The sequence below is a fragment of the Phocoena sinus genome, chromosome 5 (assembly GCF_008692025.1).
Source record: "Phocoena sinus isolate mPhoSin1 chromosome 5, mPhoSin1.pri, whole genome shotgun sequence".
Taxonomy (NCBI): domain Eukaryota; kingdom Metazoa; phylum Chordata; class Mammalia; order Artiodactyla; family Phocoenidae; genus Phocoena; species Phocoena sinus.
The window spans coordinates 20,794,344-20,812,258 of record NC_045767.1 but is presented as its reverse complement, the minus strand read 5'-3'; the positions used below and the strand labels follow the sequence as shown (position 1 = coordinate 20,812,258).

At 39.7% G+C, this 17,915-nt stretch overlaps 1 protein-coding gene across 2 annotated transcripts in view; it reads right to left on the bottom strand.

Annotated features, from left to right (window-relative positions):
• Positions 1 to 17,915, bottom strand: part of PRDM5 (PR/SET domain 5) — a 209,615-nt gene that overhangs the window by 113,524 nt on the left and 78,176 nt on the right. The window contains exons 4-5 of one of the 2 annotated variants that reach the window (XM_032633777.1): positions 2,781 to 2,955; positions 214 to 388 (exon numbers count right to left, since the gene is read on the bottom strand). In XM_032633777.1, the coding sequence (XP_032489668.1) occupies positions 214 to 388; positions 2,781 to 2,955 (350 nt within the window). The remainder of the gene's footprint in view (positions 1 to 213; positions 389 to 2,780; positions 2,956 to 17,915) is intronic. The other variant, XM_032633779.1, reaches the window with a different exon arrangement.

The window sequence follows — 17,915 nt, the reverse complement described above, 5'->3', positions numbered from 1 at the left end:
CAATGTTTACTTGTTAAACTTCATAATCAGAATGTTTCAAAAACCAGTGTACTATAGTAAGAGAAGTTTACGACAGTGACAATAGAGAATGCTTAATTTCTACACACACACCATCACACACGCACACAGGTTAGAAACTATAAGACAAACGGAATGAAACAGTTAAACAACGTGTCAGCTTATAATTTTAGATATACTCTTGAATGTACGCACTGTCTTTGCAAAGCCTGTTTAACTGGGAATTTCTTCCCACAGCTCTTGCACTTAAATTCTTTCTCCTCTGTGGGTTTCTGGTGCAATGTCTGAAGATGCTCAGCAAGAATTTCCTCACTGGTAAAACTCGATTCACACTGGGGACAGGCATAGTCCTCTTTACAGCCAAAGCGATCTGCGAAGAGCCAAGAACTGCTCAGTTTTGCCCTCATTTTAAAATCAAAATTAATTGTGCTTAATGGTACCAGATTAGTAAATTTTTATTATCTCTATGAGTATGAATAGGTTGCCCATGAAAAATAATAGGAAGTGTTACTAGAACAATACATTATTTTTTAAATCATTTAACTTGTGTTTCACCAAATTAATCCAAATCAAAATCAATTTTTAATTTACCCTGTAACATTAACTTTTCACATCAAAGAGTTATAACAAATGTTGAACTGCAATGGCGAAGTCTTCCCTGAAACGGGTTATCCTGAGTTCACTTTTAGCTGCAAGAAGAGAAAAACTCAACCAAGGGGAACTATGTTGAATTACCAAGGGGAATCTCACATATATATGAAAAAAGGCCAAGGTCATAAAAACAGCACTCGTTACAGTAGGCGGAGTGAGGCTCCACTGTCTCTCTGGCTGTCAGTCCTATATGGACTCTCATGGCTCTACCCAAATTTTTCAAAGTGTGCTTCTTAAATTACATATTTTTTCTGATTATCAAATAAGATTAATTTTTTTAAGATTTTTTTTGGATGTGGACCATTTTTAAAGTCTTTATTGAATTTGTTACCATATTGCTTCTGTTTCACATTTTACCTTTTTGGCTGTGAAGCAGATGGGATCTTAGCTCCCCAACCAGGGATGGAACCCGCACGCCCTGTACTGGAAGGAGAAGTCTTAACCACTGGATCACCAGGGAAGTCCCAAGGTTAGATTTAGATAAAATGCAGAAAATATGAAGAGAATAAAAATCACCAATAACCCCACCATGGAGAGACAACTGCTGTGATCTATTTCCATGCCTGAGTTGTCTTTTGTGCATTCATATTTCAGGTGCAGTCTAAGAACCTTTATGATCATACTTTTTATGCAATTTCATGTATTGCTCTTTTTTCCATTTAATATTTTCTCAAGTCAAATTTCTTTTTAACTTAAGGTACCATAATTTACTTATTTAACCAAACTCTCCACTGTTTGACATCTGAGTGGATTCTTTGTTTCTTTTGATCACTGTTTGGTTGGTTTTGCTTCTGTTTTGGGGGGTTTTTGTTTGTTTGTTTTTGGGGTTTTATATTTTGCTTTTATAAATGATACTGAATTCTAAACTGAAAATATCAACAATATAAGCACGTGATTCATATGTTCTAAGAATCTGTGTAAGTTTCTGTTGATTCTTCTTACAAAAGTAATAGAAGTTGATATTTTGTTAACTAAATAAAGAAATATCAGGGTAATAATAAGGAGGAGACTTATTTTTAAGGTAAAACAGTGGACACAGTAATACCGTACCCTGGGGGCAACGCTGAAAATAAATACAAAAATAAAGAAAACATAGAATAGTACAGAAATAATTCCCATCACCCCAAATCTGACATTCCAAACAGCATAATGCATATTTGGAAAGACAAAACAGATAGCCCGTCCTCATCTTCCTTTTAAATACTCCAACTAAAATAAAGAAACAGAAGCATAATCTGGCAATACTGGGAATACTCATACTTTTTCAGCCAATGACATACAGTTAGAATAGAAAATTCATATAAAAGACATTAATACCACAGTGACTAAAGAAACCAGGGTCACTTCTGAAGGGGCTTTGTTAAGCAAAATGGAAAAATTCTCTATAGTAAGTATCAACCTTTTACAAAATGTGAACACCCTTAACACCATTCAAATTTCCCTCAAACCCCATCAGGAGTAAAACACAACAAAACAGAAACAAGCCCTAATAACAATTGATTATTCCCTGGCAGATGACAAACAAGTGACATCTATCTCCTAGATTGCAGGGCTGATTTAAGCAAGTCTACCTATGGTCATCATACATTTTTGGTTACCCTACTAGAACAACCCAGCAATGCTGTAGGCCTCTATGATCAGAACAAAGAAAGATTTCCAGATGCTCCAGATTCTCAAAGGATCTTAAGAGTGAGGCCCAGGAATAATCCCACAGGGCCCAGCAGGACCTCTGCACTCACCTTTCCCCATGTGCAGATGAGAAAGTAAAGTCTCAGAGTTAGTGACTTGCCTGGTTATAACATGGATGAATGGCAGACTCGGGGCTGGAGTACAAAAATCCTCATTACTGGCTACCCACCCGTGAGAGCAGTGAAAGCTGGGAGCTGCCGCTGACCTTGGCAGTCCTACAGGGCACATCCATCACCCACCCCAACCCATCATTCCCTTCCTGCTGGAAGAGAGGCACACAACTGAATATCCTCCGAGAGTTCTGACAAAAACTAACTTTATTTTGAGAACACCCTATTATATTGCAATTATAATCAAGCACAGTTCAAACTTTATTTCTCCTACAATTTTCATTCTCTCGGACCATCAATTAGAGGTAATACCTTTTCTGCCAGCTGTTGATTGTCCTTTAGAATTTTTACCTTCCTCTTCTTTGATCATTGTCATAATCTGCTGTTCTTCTTCATCGGCCTCCATGTCACTATCCAGGTAGCCAATCAGAAGCTCTGTATCTGTTTCTATATCTTCAATTGCCAAATAGAAAATGTTTTCTCCTTCCTGAGACAAAATTAAAAATATGTGCTGTTATATGACCAATATACCTCAATAATAAAAAAAGCTAAATCATTCGTTTCTGACAGTAACTAAGAAATCATTTTTAAGATACACTGAGTATCATGGGCTCAAGAAAAGTTACTGCTCCGTTTTTTATATCTCCACTTGATCTGAACACTGAAAAAGGAAACTGACAATATTTAGTCACCTGGCAAATAAACTACAAATATATATTAAAGATAGTGACATGTATACCTATCAAATGAAATAAGGATAATTATTTAAATTTCTAAAAGTTAAATTTTGCATCATTAATTGGCTTTATGCAGTAACACCTTGTGGAGGTCCATAAATGCAGTAGAAAATAAATTTGTTAAGTAATGGTGTCACTTCTGAACCCAAACAGAGAGCAATGAGATATCAATGACTTAATTATGATTAATATAAAATGCAAAACTGAAAGAAGAAGAAAACTTTCAAGTTATAACACAAACCAGAGGAACTGCAAATGAACCCTGAAAGAATTTCCAAAAAGCTGGACCGGTAATAGAAAAAAGACTAGGTACCTGGGAGGTTCAAAACATTGACTGGGTCATCACGTGTACCTAAATCCCACTAAAATGACAGAAGAAAGAAGAAAGCAAGTTCCACCCTTAACATACCACCATTTTTTAGAAAATTCTAGAGGAAGAAATTAGCCAGGGTTGCTAACGCAGAAGAAATCTCAACCCATAACAGACTGAGAAGAGGAATGCAGCAAAGAATAACCCAAGGAAACCCCAGAGAAACTTCATACTTGGAACCAACGATACAAAAAGCCCCCTCTGGTGGCGCAGTGGTTGAGAGTCCGCCTGCCGATGCAGGGGACACGGGTTCATGCCCCGGTCCGGGAAGATCCCACATGCCGCGGAGCGGCTGGGCCCGTGAGCCATGGCTGCTGAGCCTGTGAGTCCGGAGCCTGTGCTCCGCAACAGGAGAGGCCACAACAGTGAGAGGCCCGCATACCGCAAAAAAAAAAAAAAAAAAAAAAAAAAAACCCCCTCTGGGCCCGGGGCCAATTACCAGGGAAGCCAGAATTGGGGCTGCTTAGCCGGCAGTCCCCAGGAGAAACACCCTGAATTGATGTCTTTTACACAGTTGAGGGTTTGTTCTGGGAGGGCTCCTAGCTTGGCTGCTGAGGATAAAGAGAAGCAAAGCATAACCTGAATTGTGGTGGGCAAGTGAGGGAAAGAAGGAGGACAATAAGCTCCACCCAGGAGTGAAATCCAATAAAGCGAAGAACACAGAACAAAGCCTCCTCTCCTCTGGCAATACCATAGCACCTAGGTGAGGGAGGGAGAGACAGAGGAGTAGGAGAAATCTGTAATGAATGTATGCGTGTATATATATGTATGTATACACAAGCAGAACCCCATGAAAAACTGGAAAATATGCATCAAACTGTTATAAAGTTATCATTTTGAGGCTGGGAGAAGTAGGAGTCTATATTGAATACTGTTTTAGTTTCTTCTTACAACAAAGATTACTTTGCAATTTAAAATGCAATTTTAAAAACAATAAATATTAGAAAATTCCATGGATGAGGCAGAAATTATGATCACATTTATCAAATACTGTGTAAGGGAGGACTGACTCCGAAGTTCAAAGCAATGAAGCACATTGACCATTAGCTGCAGTTGATTAAATGAAGTTCCTGTAATATTTTACAGCATTCTTGGAAGTTCATGAATTTCATACCTCCAGAAACACAGAAAGTTATTTCTAATTAAGAACAGAGTGAACTTCTATACAACTGTTACTTTTAATGCAACAAAAATACAACAAAAACAAACAATGCGGACACTCAGCAAAAGAAAGATTTCTTTTTCAATTAACTCAGAAGCGGCAATTCCCAGGTTTTGGAAACTACTTGCTAAAAGGGTCACCAAAGCAACAAAGGGCTCACCTAATGAAGATTTCAGAAAATAATCATAAACCTTAGTGGTTATCTGATCAATATCCAAGAAAGTTAACTGAAATGTCTTTCCAGCATAGTAGTCATCCATTTTATAATGAATGACCTTCATAGCACCAAGAGAAGATAATCATTTTTAATTGTAAAACATGACAGTATTAACTTAAACAGCAATCGTAAGACACAACATGCCTATTTAGGGGTTCTGTAATAAAAGAAAATTTTAACATACCAGTTAAAACTTCAATTTAACAAAAGTAATGGCTGCATTACGAGCTCCAAGGATCAAGTACATGTTCTATCTGTGTGCCAAACATGTGATAAGAGAAATGTCATGACAGGTACTGCTCCAATCTATTTATTTAATGCAGATAGATATCTAGATATCTCTCTACATATAATTCCTACCACTACCCAGACCAAGAGCCTCTTCCTTTTCATTTGCCACCACAATAAAATTATTGTAAGAAGTATCCTGTTAAATTGTTTCCTTACTGATTTAATCACTCAACAACCTTTCATTATATTATTCTCCTTCTTCAAAACCTCTGATTGTTAGAACCTACCAGATTTCTAATCCCTGGAGCTCTCTCAAACTCTCTGGGGTGATTTTCCCCACCTGTAGGTTCATCCCAGGCCCAATCTCCGGCCCTTTGCCAAGAAGGATTTAAACAGCGTTGACCCAACACTACAGGACTGAGCATCAACTCCCAGTGGTCACTAGGCTGGCCATGACCTCCAGCTTTGATAACTGTTTTAATATTCTGATCCTTAAATTTACTTCTCTTTATTTCAGCTATGGTCTCTGGTCATTGGGTTTGTGGCTTATTCCCCTGAACACAGTTCCTCCTAGCAGAGTCACTCCTTGCATTTACATTTCAGGGATTAAGCGCCTTCCTGGGACTTTGCCTGGGGGCTGGGGTCCTGCTTATGGTTCCTGTCATGGGCTCTAGGTGACTTTGCTGAAAATTCAACTTTAATTGAAAGAAAGCTGTTCAACATCATGGTGTGTTCAGAAGCAAATATTCCTTAGTCACTGGTTTCCACTGTATTGGTGATCCAGATACAACAGAGAGTGATTTTACAACTGCTATGCATCTCCTGCATTATTGTCCATCATTATGAATTTTTGTGTTCTTCAGTCTTGTTTCATTTTGCTTTGTTTTATTTGTATAACGTCTTCAGCTAATTATGTCTACTATAAGCTGTTTGTAGTATCAAAAAGTTACAACAGCCTAAACATCCAACAAAATAAGTTGAAAAAGAATAAATGTCTAACAATTGGCTTTAAAAGATTTATCAAATGTCATTTGTATAGAAAAAAACATATATCAATGTGCCCCCCAAAGAAAAAGATACGAACAAAGGTGTCAACAGACTTTGTTTCTAAACAGAGGAAATTGTATTTTGCATAGTCTCCTGCTAGCCCACGTGTTTCAATTTTTCTAGAGTTAACAAGTATTACTTTTGTAGTACAAGGAAAAAGTAAATAATAAACAAACCAGGTTCCGTGACACCAGGAACTGGTACTAAATAGTAACTAAGAGCTTTGGGATGGCCAGGGTTCAAGTCTCCTTCTATGACTAATGAGCTGTGGAACTGAGCAAACAGCTTCATCTCTCAAGCCACCAGTTTCCTCATCTATAAAATGGAGAAAATAATGCTGCCTATCTCATAGGCTGGTTGTGAGGATTAAAGGTGAGAATATTTGTAAAATCTAGCAAGGTGCCTGGCACAAGTTTTCATTAATGATAAGTACTGCTATCATTATTAGTATTACTATTAAACAAAACTTGAAAGTCAGTGATTAAAATATTTATTTTGATTCAATTAGACTGTCACATAAGCTAAGTTGCTATGACAATGCTCAATTTCATTTGGCTGAACTGCTGTCAGCCAAAATATAATTCAACTCCACGGCCTGCCTACCAGAGCTCTGAACTGCTCTGGATTTCTGATTGTCATGCTTTGTTCACTTGCTAACATGCTAACGTTTTACTCTGGTTTGGACCTCAGGTACCAACTGCTTGTCTGATCTATACTATACCTTAAGTGACCAACCATCTACTTTCCCTGAGGGGTTTCCATGACATGCGGTTTTCAGTGCTGAAACTGAGAGAGTCCTGGGCAGGCCAGGACAGTGAGTCACTCTAGCTACACCCATCATGCTCTCCAAAGCACACTCTAAGCTCTCCTTAAGATTTCCTGGGACTTCCCTGGTGGCCCAGTGGTTGGGAATCTGCCTGCCAGTGCAGGGGACACGGGTTCGAGCCCTGGTCTGGGAGGATCCCACATGCTGCGGAGCAACTGAGCCCGTGCACCACAACTACTGAAGCCTGTGGTGCCTAGAGTCTGTGCTCCGCGGCGGGGGAGGCCACCGCAATGAGAAGCCCGCAACGAAGAGTGGTCCCCGCTCACCGAAACTAGAGAAACCTGTGTGCAGCAACGAAGACCCAACGCAACCAAAACAAACAAACAAACAAACAAATTTCCTGGGACTTCTCTGGCGTCCAGTGGTTAAAACTCCGTGCTTCCACTGCAGGGGGCATGGGTTCAATCCCTGGTTGGGGAACTAAGATCCCACAGGGCACGTGGTGCAGCCAAAAAAAAAAAAAAGATTTCCTAACAGTAATATTTGCTGCCCGCCCCCACACACACAGTATCCAACAGCTCAGGATTCTCAGTATGTGGTACCAGTCCTGTCCCAAACATGGCTCCAATGGCTTACCAATTGGTAATCTAAACCCACACTTCATCCTCTCATCCCCAACTATCCTTCAAGTTAACCTGCCTTCTGTTCTTTAGTCCAACTGGTACACTTCCTCTCAGAAAACACTGAACTCATTCCTCCTCAGTACAACTGCAAAGATGCCACCTGGCCTCCCGGCTACGACTTCTCAGCAGCGTCTGAGCAACAGCTCACGTCCACCCTCCGTGAAACCTTTTCTAATCTACTAAATTCATGTAGGTTCCAGGAGTTCTTCAACTGGACACTTACCTGTAATTTATTTCTGTGGTTTTCATCATTTAATTCATGTGATCAACGACATTCATGTGTTCCTCTTGTCTCCCCAAACAAAGATGGTTTCCTCAAGGAAGTGAACAAGAATTGCCATGTATCCCCACAGAATAAGCTATACTCATAAGAGTTGCTCAATTATGTTACAGATATGCATAGTAAAAGAGAACACTAATATGCTTGTGTCTACAGAAGAAAAGCACTAGTAAAAAGTTCAGTGATATCTGCCTTCATTTACTTTTGGTGGGAGGCTATTACAGTAGTCTAGGTCACGGACAGGGGTGACATGGGAGGATTATGGCAGGGAAACAGTGGCGATGGTGAGAAGTAATCAGATTCTGAGTATGATCTGAAGAGAAGCTGACAGCATTTCCTGACAGACTGTATATGGAGTGTGAGAGGAGGAGAAGGGTCAAGGAGGAGAACAAGGTGATGAAGTTTTCCCTCAAGAGTTCACAGATGTTACTCCATTTAATTATAATTCTTCCTAAGGATTCAAACTAAAACACCAACTACACATTTTTGCTTTAAACATGTATTTTCTCTGTATATATAAATGTATTTTCATGTGGTCCTTCACTCAGGGGCCTAAGAGTATTAGTCAATTCAGCCGTTTTAAAGCTAATTACTATTCTTTCTTTCTTTCTTTTTTTTCTTTTGTGGCCATACCGCTCAGCCTGTGGGATCCTAGCTCCCAGACCAGGGATCGAACCCAGGCCCTCGGCAGTGAAAGCGCACAGTCCCAACCACTGGACCGCCAGGGAATTCCCTAAAGCTAATTTCTATTCTTCGACAAGTCTGCAAAGTAAGAGTCATTCAAAATCCCCAATGGAAAAATAATTATTTTAGATAATAAACTACTTGCAAAGCTCTTCCTCTGGACAGCCAATGCATTCTGATAACAAAAGCATAGAATTCTGATGTTTCTTAGGAAAGCTGAAAAAAATAGTGGTGGCTTGGATTTTATTAGTCATCACTCTGATAACGTCACGTATTATGGAATTCAGATTTACATGCAAATTTACACACACAAAAACGTCTCTGGGAATTCTGAGTGTCAGAGTTTCCGAAACAAACTTATGTAATGAAGACAAACAAATCCAGAAAAAAGCAATAATCTGACTGGGATGATTCAACAGGAAAGTCAGAGGTAGTGCCATGTGGTACGGCCACTACAGAGCATTCTCTTGAGGCAGGGGGCTCCACCAAAGTTTGTATGCACTGGAAGAATCATTTCTGAATTCAGAAATTATAGGAGAATAGCCATATGAACAGACGTATTCAACTGTCATGAATTTTGAATGTGTTAACTTAGTGTAAATAAAAATACTATCATCAAGGCTTCCCTGGTGGCGCAGTGGTTGAGAGTCTGCCTGCCGATGCGGGGGGCGCGGGTTCGTGTCCCGGTCCGGGAAGATCCCACATGCCACGGAGCAGCTGGGCCCGTGAGCCGTGGCCACTGGGCCTGCGCGTCAGGAGCCTGCGCTCCTCAACAGGAGAGGCCACACAGTGAGAGGCCCGAGTACCAGAAAAAAAAAAAAAAATACTATCATCAATACCAATATCTCACACCACAATAGGAACCTATTCTTCGCTTACCAGGGTACCTTAGCACACTGACTGGGAAGTTCCACCACAGGAATCAGTCCGTGGACAAAGGAATCCCAGCCCCTGCTCCAGAGCAAGAAGCCAGGCCTAGGGAGGAGGCCGAGGATAGTGGGATCTAGGAACTGATACTATTCTGCCGTTCTCCGGCTATGCGGGCAGCTCCCTTATCCCCGTGGGCCTCAACTTCCTCAACCATAAAGCAGAAAAAAATAATACCCCGTCAAAAGACAGCTTTGGCTTTCACTCTTGGGCTCTTTCCCCTTAGGCAGGTCTCCTATCACCTCTGGAAAATGACTGAGGTGAACTTTATTCTCGCATTCCTTCCAGAGCTGGGTTCAAGCACAAGTGAAATAAACCCATCTTCATGAGAACCGAGTTAATGAATATGAAGGGAAAAGTACGCCTACGTGCTGATGTGATCATGGCTTTTCCTCTCGGGCCTCACTCTACCGGAAGGAATGGAATGGAGAGACCCATTTAACTGGGCTGTCAAGGAAAAGCTGGAATATACAACCTTGTGAGGTCAGAGGGCCCCTCCTTGGAAATTACATCAGATAACGTAAGCCATCACTTGGTAAGATTTTGCCAATGTGACTGCTTCTGTACTGTGACCACAGTTAGGACCAAATAAACTAAACATGCCTTCCAGTCTAATCCTTTCTGATTCTACCACTATCTCAAAACATTTACTCCTGGATATCTAGGAGATGTAACTAAATTTCCTATCTCCCTTCGACATCCGACATTATGTATAAACCTCAACTTTCTCTGACAGTTTGCCCATTGTCCCTTCTGAAGTACCACGCCTCCCTAGGATAGATTTCCTGAACTCATACACTTGAGGTTCAGTTCTGCTATTTCTAAACAGCAAAAGTAACTGTCTCTTGTTTTGCAAAGAAATGCTAATCCTCACTGTGAGCAAATAAACATAACTCCAGAAGAGGCCATGGGTGACTTGGTATTTCAGCTGCATCTGTCTGTAACTTAACTTGGTATTTGTTTATTTGTTGGCAGACTGCTGTCCACATGTGGACTATGTAAGAAAAACCACGATTTTTTAATTGGCAAAGGCCCAATTCACTGTACTGAAAAGGTAGTAAGCTGCGAAAATCCAGATTATCTAGCTAAGACGACTAATGGGTAATCAGCACAAAAGGAAGTATCTTCAAAACAATTCTTCGTCTTACAAATTCAAACAATCTATACCATTGTGGGGCGGGGGAAGTTTGGACTTCTACTCAATAATCAATAGAAGTAGGAGACAAGTGACGAAGGTGGAGAAAAGAAAATATAATGAAATAGTAAAAATTCCATATTTAATATCCTGTCACTTAACTTTTCCTGACTAAAATCCTGAATCAGTCTCAACATCATTTCTATAGAGCTCCATACACAAAACTAAAAAAATCAGGAAAAAAAAATCATTTCTGCAGCAAAGTTCACTGACTGTATCTATTAATTTTGAACTAACAATAAAACCAAAAATCCTTAAAATGAGACATAACTATGACAGATCATAGCATTCCAGTTTATTCACCACTCCCCTCCCAGGAGGAGGACAGTGCTAAGCAGCCATGTGGCTCAGAGTGCTGCAGGTGGGGGGCATGCTGTATCAGGTTTGACCAGGTGACTTGCACTGACCCATGAAATGTGATTAGAAGCAAAGTGAACCATGTCCAAGGGAAAGCTTTCAGAGCCATCACATGTTTGGGTCACTGCTCTTTCCCCTCTGTCAGGAAAATGCATGTCCCTGATAAGGGCTGTTCCTTCAGACACCAAGTGGAATGGAGCTGTGAATCGCAGCTTCCAGCAGCCCATACTTGTGTTCACAAGAAATATATCTGCATTGCTATAAACCACTAAGAGTTTAAGGTTGTTTGTTAGAGCAGTCTTCTTGGCAAAAGTTGACCAATACGATAATTTAAGCAAAATAACATTTTTAAAAATTATTTTGAGAGTAAGAAGAAAACATCTCGCAATCAAGGAAAACAGTATTTAAAACAGTGAATAGTGCAGGATAAGCTAATTTCATGTTTAAAGTGCATTAAAGTTCCTATAAGAAAAATGAAGACAAATGCAAATAAAATTGTCTCTTTTCTAATCACAACTCATCATTAGCCACATAGCAAGAAAAAAATTTAATATGATTCCTAGGAACGGGATACTATATGAAACAAAAAATCAAATCTATAAGCAAAGACTATCAATTACAAATCACTAACACATACACGTATCTCTCTTGGAGGAGTTCAAGCAAAGATAGTAATGTCTGAAGCATCATAAGAAACAAATCTGACATCATAGAGAAAAAAGTCAAGAGAAAAAATAAGAAGAATAAAAAGAAAAATTTGCTATATTGAAGTGATGTGATCCTAAGAAACTGGCTCTTCACAGAAAAAAAAAAACTACTATACCTCAGCTACTTTATTTAAAGGTAAGTTATCAATATTGACAGGCCAAAAAATTCTAGAATAAGATAATGCTATGGAGAATAGGGTAGCTATTTTATATACAAGGGATTAGAAGGCATATTGTGTTCCTACAGTACAGTTGCTCTATTTTTTATATACAATGTTTAAAGGTTACTTTCCATTTACAGTTATTATAAAATATTGGCTATATTTCCCATGTTGTACAATACATCCTGGAGCCGATCTTACACCCAATAGTTTATACTTCCTACTCCCCCATCCCTCCCCTTCTCTCCCCACTGGTAACCACTAGGTTTGTGGTTTATCTGTTGAGTCTGCTTCTTTTTGGTTATATTCACTAGTTTGTTGCATTTTTTTTGATTCCACATATAAGTGATAACTTGCAGTATTTGTCTTTCTCTGTCTGACTTATTTCACTTAGCATAATGCCATCCAAGTCCACCCATGTTACTGCAAATGGCAACATTTCATTCCCTTTTTTGCTCTATTTTATATTGGAAATGCTTTTTTTTTTCCTGTACGCAGGCCTCCCACTGTTGTGGCCTCTCCCGTTGTGGAGCACAGGCTCCGGACGCGCAGGCTCAGAAGCCATGGCTCACGGGCCCAGCCGCTCCGCGGCACGAACCCGTGTCCCCTGCATCAGCAGGCGGACTCTCAACCACTGCGCCACCAGGGAAGCCCTGGAAATGCTTTTAACTGACCTTCAATTAACTGATTCCCAGATTTACCTGACACTCTGCATATCCTAAAATCTGCCGAATAATGGCCAAGGCCACATCCTCTCAGTCAGCAGCCTGCTCCCTGGTTTGCCTGCACACTCCTGTCCTCATCACTTGACTTGCTTGCTTGAGTCCCAAGGGTCAGCTGTGTTTGTTCCCACACCGGTTTATGCCACTGGTACAAGTTACTCTAATTATGTAACTTAGCTAAACACTACATAAAGCAAAAATATATGAGTAGAAAAAATTCAATAGTTTCTAAGAAGATCAACTGAAGGTTTTGGAAAGACTTGCAAAGCAACCTGAGTGTAGAATCCTTCTATTTTTATGATTTCCTCCCATCTTTTATAATTGCTTTGCTTTGTGTAATTTGACAGCTTTTTTAAAGCCTTACCTTTGTGTCTTTTAGTAAAACTGGATACTATACAGAGTGGTTATGAAAAAAAATACGGTAGCAAACTCTAGTGAGAGAACCTAAACGGCAGAATCAAAAAGAATTTGGTCACAGATCAAAATCCTGGCAAATAAATGTATATTTCTAAAACAAGTTAAAATGCAATGGTTGAAATATCAATTCTATGATAATTCGTTTTCTATTAATTGACCAAGTACTGGTCCATATCACATCAGAAAACAGGGTCTCACCCAAATTATTATATAAGCAAGCCAGAGCTATAGGTCCCCCAAACGTTCCTCCCTAACCATCTGGCTGGCCCTCTCAAAGTGTTTACCCTTGATCTGTATTTATTTAGCTGTAGCTCCAACTGGGCTGTAAAGTACACGGGGAAGAGTATATTTACCTGTATTATATATAAATTATCATTCATTAAACAGTCATCATTCTAAACTGCATAAGTGTTAGCTAAGCACACTCCCTTCTCCTGTCTCCTCCCTTCCCCAAAGACTCCCAGCTCCCTGAGGGCAGGCACTCTAGTATATTCCTCTTTATATGAATCTCAATACTGATGCAACACCTTGCTCATGGAAGGGTGTCAACAAAGGATCTGCTGAATTCAACTAAGTAAGAGGGAAACAAATGCAATTTCCTTTTGAATTAATAAGACAGTAAAAGCAAGAATGTCATTCAGGGAAGTGAAACTCACTACAAAAAGGGTTCTAGAATCCATTTCCCAACCCTAACAAATTCTTAAGCATTCAAAAGTTAGCCAACACTTGGGGATACTTCAACCAACTGGAAATAAGGGAACAAATTAGACAAGCAGATGTGCTCCCTAGAAAGAAGACCAGAGTCAGGCCAAGCATACCCCACTCAACAGACCTAGAGTTAATTCAAAAACCTGTTAAAGAAACTGAATATTCATTCAACACATTTATTGTAGCACATGATGTGCACAATACTGCAGAATACTCACATTCACAAGAATACCCGTATTTGTTCCTGTCCTGAAGCACTTTAAATGCTCTCAGTGGAAACAGAACAAAATGGTTAAAATACAATAAAGCGCAAAAAGGGTCAAGACAGCTGCACAGAGAGTAGCAGCTGTAGAATTTTGGGAGGTAATTTCACAACAGTGTTTGAAATTCACAAGCTGGATGGGTTTTGCACAAGATAAGATCATGAGAAAATGGGTTTATTAAAGTAGGGAGAACGACATCAGCAAAGTCACAGCATCACAGAGGGTATATTTGCGCTATGAAAAGAACAAACCTAGCTAGAACATTGGGCATTACAGGAAAGTTGCAGAACACTAGACAGAAAAAGCAGCTTCAACACATGGAAGTACTGAAAAGTCAGGCATAGATTAAACATGCCCTGTGTATTACAGCATTTGAGGAAAATTACAAGGCAACCACAAGAGGCTGACGTGACAGAAAAAAGACTGAAAGTAGAAAATTGTAAGATATTTCTTAATTTGATCAATGTGATGGTATAGTTCATGTGTCAACTTGGCTGGACCACAGGGTTTCCAGATATGTGGTCAAACATTATTCTGGGTGTGTCAGTGTGAGTGTTGTTGGATGACCTTAACATGTGAATCAGTAGACTGAGTAAAGCAGACTGCCCTGCACAGCGTGGGTGGGCCTCATCTAATCAGTTGAAGGCTTGAACAGAATAAAGGCTGACCTGTCAGGGAGTAAGAGCGATTTCCTTCTGCCTGACTGCCTTCAAAGTGGGATATTGCCTTTTTCCTGACTTTGGACTCAAGCTGAAACATCGGCTCTTCCTGTGTCTCAAGCCTAAGGGCCTTCAGACTTGAACTACACCACTGATTATCCTGGTTCTCAGACCTTCAGACTTAGACTGGAACTAGAGCATCAGCTTCCCCTGGTCTCCAGCTTGCTGACTCATCCTGCAGCTCTTGGGACTTGTCAGCCTCCACAATCACGTAAGCCAGTTCCTTATAAGGAATCTCTTTATATATATACACACATACACACACATACATACTATTCATTGTTTCCCTGGAGAACCCTAGCTAATAAAATCAAATTTAAGATGTTTGTTATACTGTTACAATAGAATCTATATGAAAAACTAAAGTACATTTGAAATACCTTCTGGTGAAAGAAAACATATTAACCTAGATATGAGTTTTTATTTTAACTAAAATGAAACTTCTGATAGAGATAAGTAATTCATTTGAAAAAGGAATTTTTTGAGCACTTTACGTACCAAGAACTATGCAAGGACTAAGTATAATGTAGTGAAATAAAACAGATACAGTGCCTACCTTCAAAGAGCTTACAGACTGGGAGTGGAGTCTGCCATGAATCAACCACCAGAGAAATGGAAAATGACTTGATAAGTGTGAGAGCAGAGAGGGACACGGTGCTACTGGAGCATGTAGCGGAGAGAACTCACCTCCTCCAGGGTTAAGGGACGGCTTCCTGGTAATGTGATAACTTAGCTTGGATTCCAAGGACACAAATAGGAAGAACCCAGCAAAGGGAAAATGCACGTGCGAAGCAATGGAAGGGACTGAGACATTTAAGAGCTGGCAAAAAGTATAAGGTGCAAAAAGAAAAAAAAAGAAACAAAGAAAGAAAAAGGCTGGCTAGGATGGTAGGTGGATTCGAAGAAGCCAAAGGAAGAGATGTTTCAGGATGGAGGCACTTGTCAGCAACACCTAATGCTGCTGCAAAGATCTAGCAAAGAAAAGCCTTAAGTGGCTTAGTGACCTGGAGAGCAGTGGTGACCTGAGAGAGAACCACTGGAAGGCTGAGAGAGGAAGAAGCCTGGTCAGTGTGGGCTGAGGGTACTGGTGGTGAGAAAACTGGAGACCGGGCATATGCACAATTCAGGGAAGGAGAAAGGGTCCCTGCTGGAAGGGAATATGGAATCAAGAGGGAAAGACTTTGAAAAGAAAGAGAAACCTGATGTTTAAAACCAATGAAAAGAATGCTGTTGAGTGTGAGAGGGTAAATATCGAATGGAGAAAAGGGATAACCTACATTGTAAGTGCTCACCAGGAGGAGATGCACGGGTGGGAGGCCTGCTCTTAGGAAAGAGGAGGGACCCTTCTCTGTGTGGGAGAAAGGAGAGAGAAGAGGTGCGGCTGTAAGTAGGTGTGCATGTTTGATGTCAGAAGTTGCGGAATCTGTAAGTCTTATTTATATCACTTTTCTTAACATTCACCAAAATAAATGAAAAATGCCTCTTCTTAGAACATCTTGTTAATTTTCAAGTATTTACACACATTAAAACAGGCTACTTATATTCTTTTATAGAAGCATACTCCTGACTACTGAACCCCCAAATCAAGTGTACTCAATCCCAAATAACTTTTGCCTGTGATTTCTCCTGTAAGTCTCACAGTTACATATTTCACTAATTTTGGCAATAGGTCAATTGTAAACATCTCTGCAATTTCATTTATTGAAAATGTATTTAATGACTAAATGGGTAAAGGTGGTCAAAAGGTATGAACTTCCAGTTATGAAATAAGTCTTAGGGATATAATGTACAGCACGGTGAACAAAAAGAAATACTATTTGAAGTATATATTCATCACTGCTTTAAAATGTACATGTATTCCTCTGAGTCTTCTAGATAAAAACTGGGCTCAGCATCCCTCTCTCTCTGGGAGAACCTGGATACCAAAACGGCATGTCCGACTAACTGGGTCAGAAAGCTCTGCTCTGCCACTTCTAGGCTTTATAAACTTGAGCTCAGCTTTTTCATCTGCAGAATGGGTATAACGCTACTACTTTTGGGGGGAACTGTTGGAATTAAATGAAATAATGCTGATGCAAAAATTCTACAAATTTTTATAATGGGCCAAAGTCGCACAGTTTGAAATCTCATTTCACAAGCATGGATAATCTGTTTTCATTTGTTTTGTTTTCACTTACTGATTGACTTTCTAGAGGTAAAAATATCGTGGGGTTTCCTATGGGTTTTAGATGATGTCAAGAGAGTATTAACATATGTGTTACCTGACAGCAAGGTGCAAAGTATTTCAAGGGATTATTATGAATCTCCCTTAGGTACAACATGATATTGGTCCTACTGAATTGAAACAAAGCAGTATATAGTTATAGAAGTTTAATAGAAGCATATAAATGCTTGATAATAAGCATTTTAAATCTGGAAAAGTAGAAAAATAAAAGCTACATATAAGCACACTACATTCCAAAGTCTAGAAGTGGGCACAGAATTAAGTCACATAGGGAAAGCTCTCAAAAGCCTAGCTGGCTTTACATGCTATTGCTTGAAGAAAAGTAGGGTAAATTCTCAGCAAGAATGACCATGTGCCTTTTTGTTCCTGTCTCCTGTCTGAAAAACTAATAGAACAGACAGATGTGTAAACCACCATAAAGTGTACACAACTATATCGCAAAGGACTTACTTAACCACAGGAAAAGAAATCAGAAAATGCTGCTTTAATCTCTGTGCACTGAGGTGAATTTAATAAAAATGTTCATTAAATACCAACTTAAGAAATCACAGACACATGAGTCAGTTGATTACCCATTTAATTAAGTACAGTAGGCCCTCCGTATCCCACATCCATGGGTTCTGCATCTGAGGATACACAGAGCTGACTATACTACACCATTTTATACATAAGGGATTTGAGCACCCACAGATTTCAGTATATATAGGGGTCCTGGAACCAATCTCCCACGGATACTGAAGGATGACCCTGTAATAAAAAGTGTGTATAGTTTTGACATAAATCAGTCATGATAATGATACATTTAATTACTTTCTAGACTCCTGTTAAACAAAGTTCCAAGTGAAAGGAAAGGCCATACTCAAGCTCAGA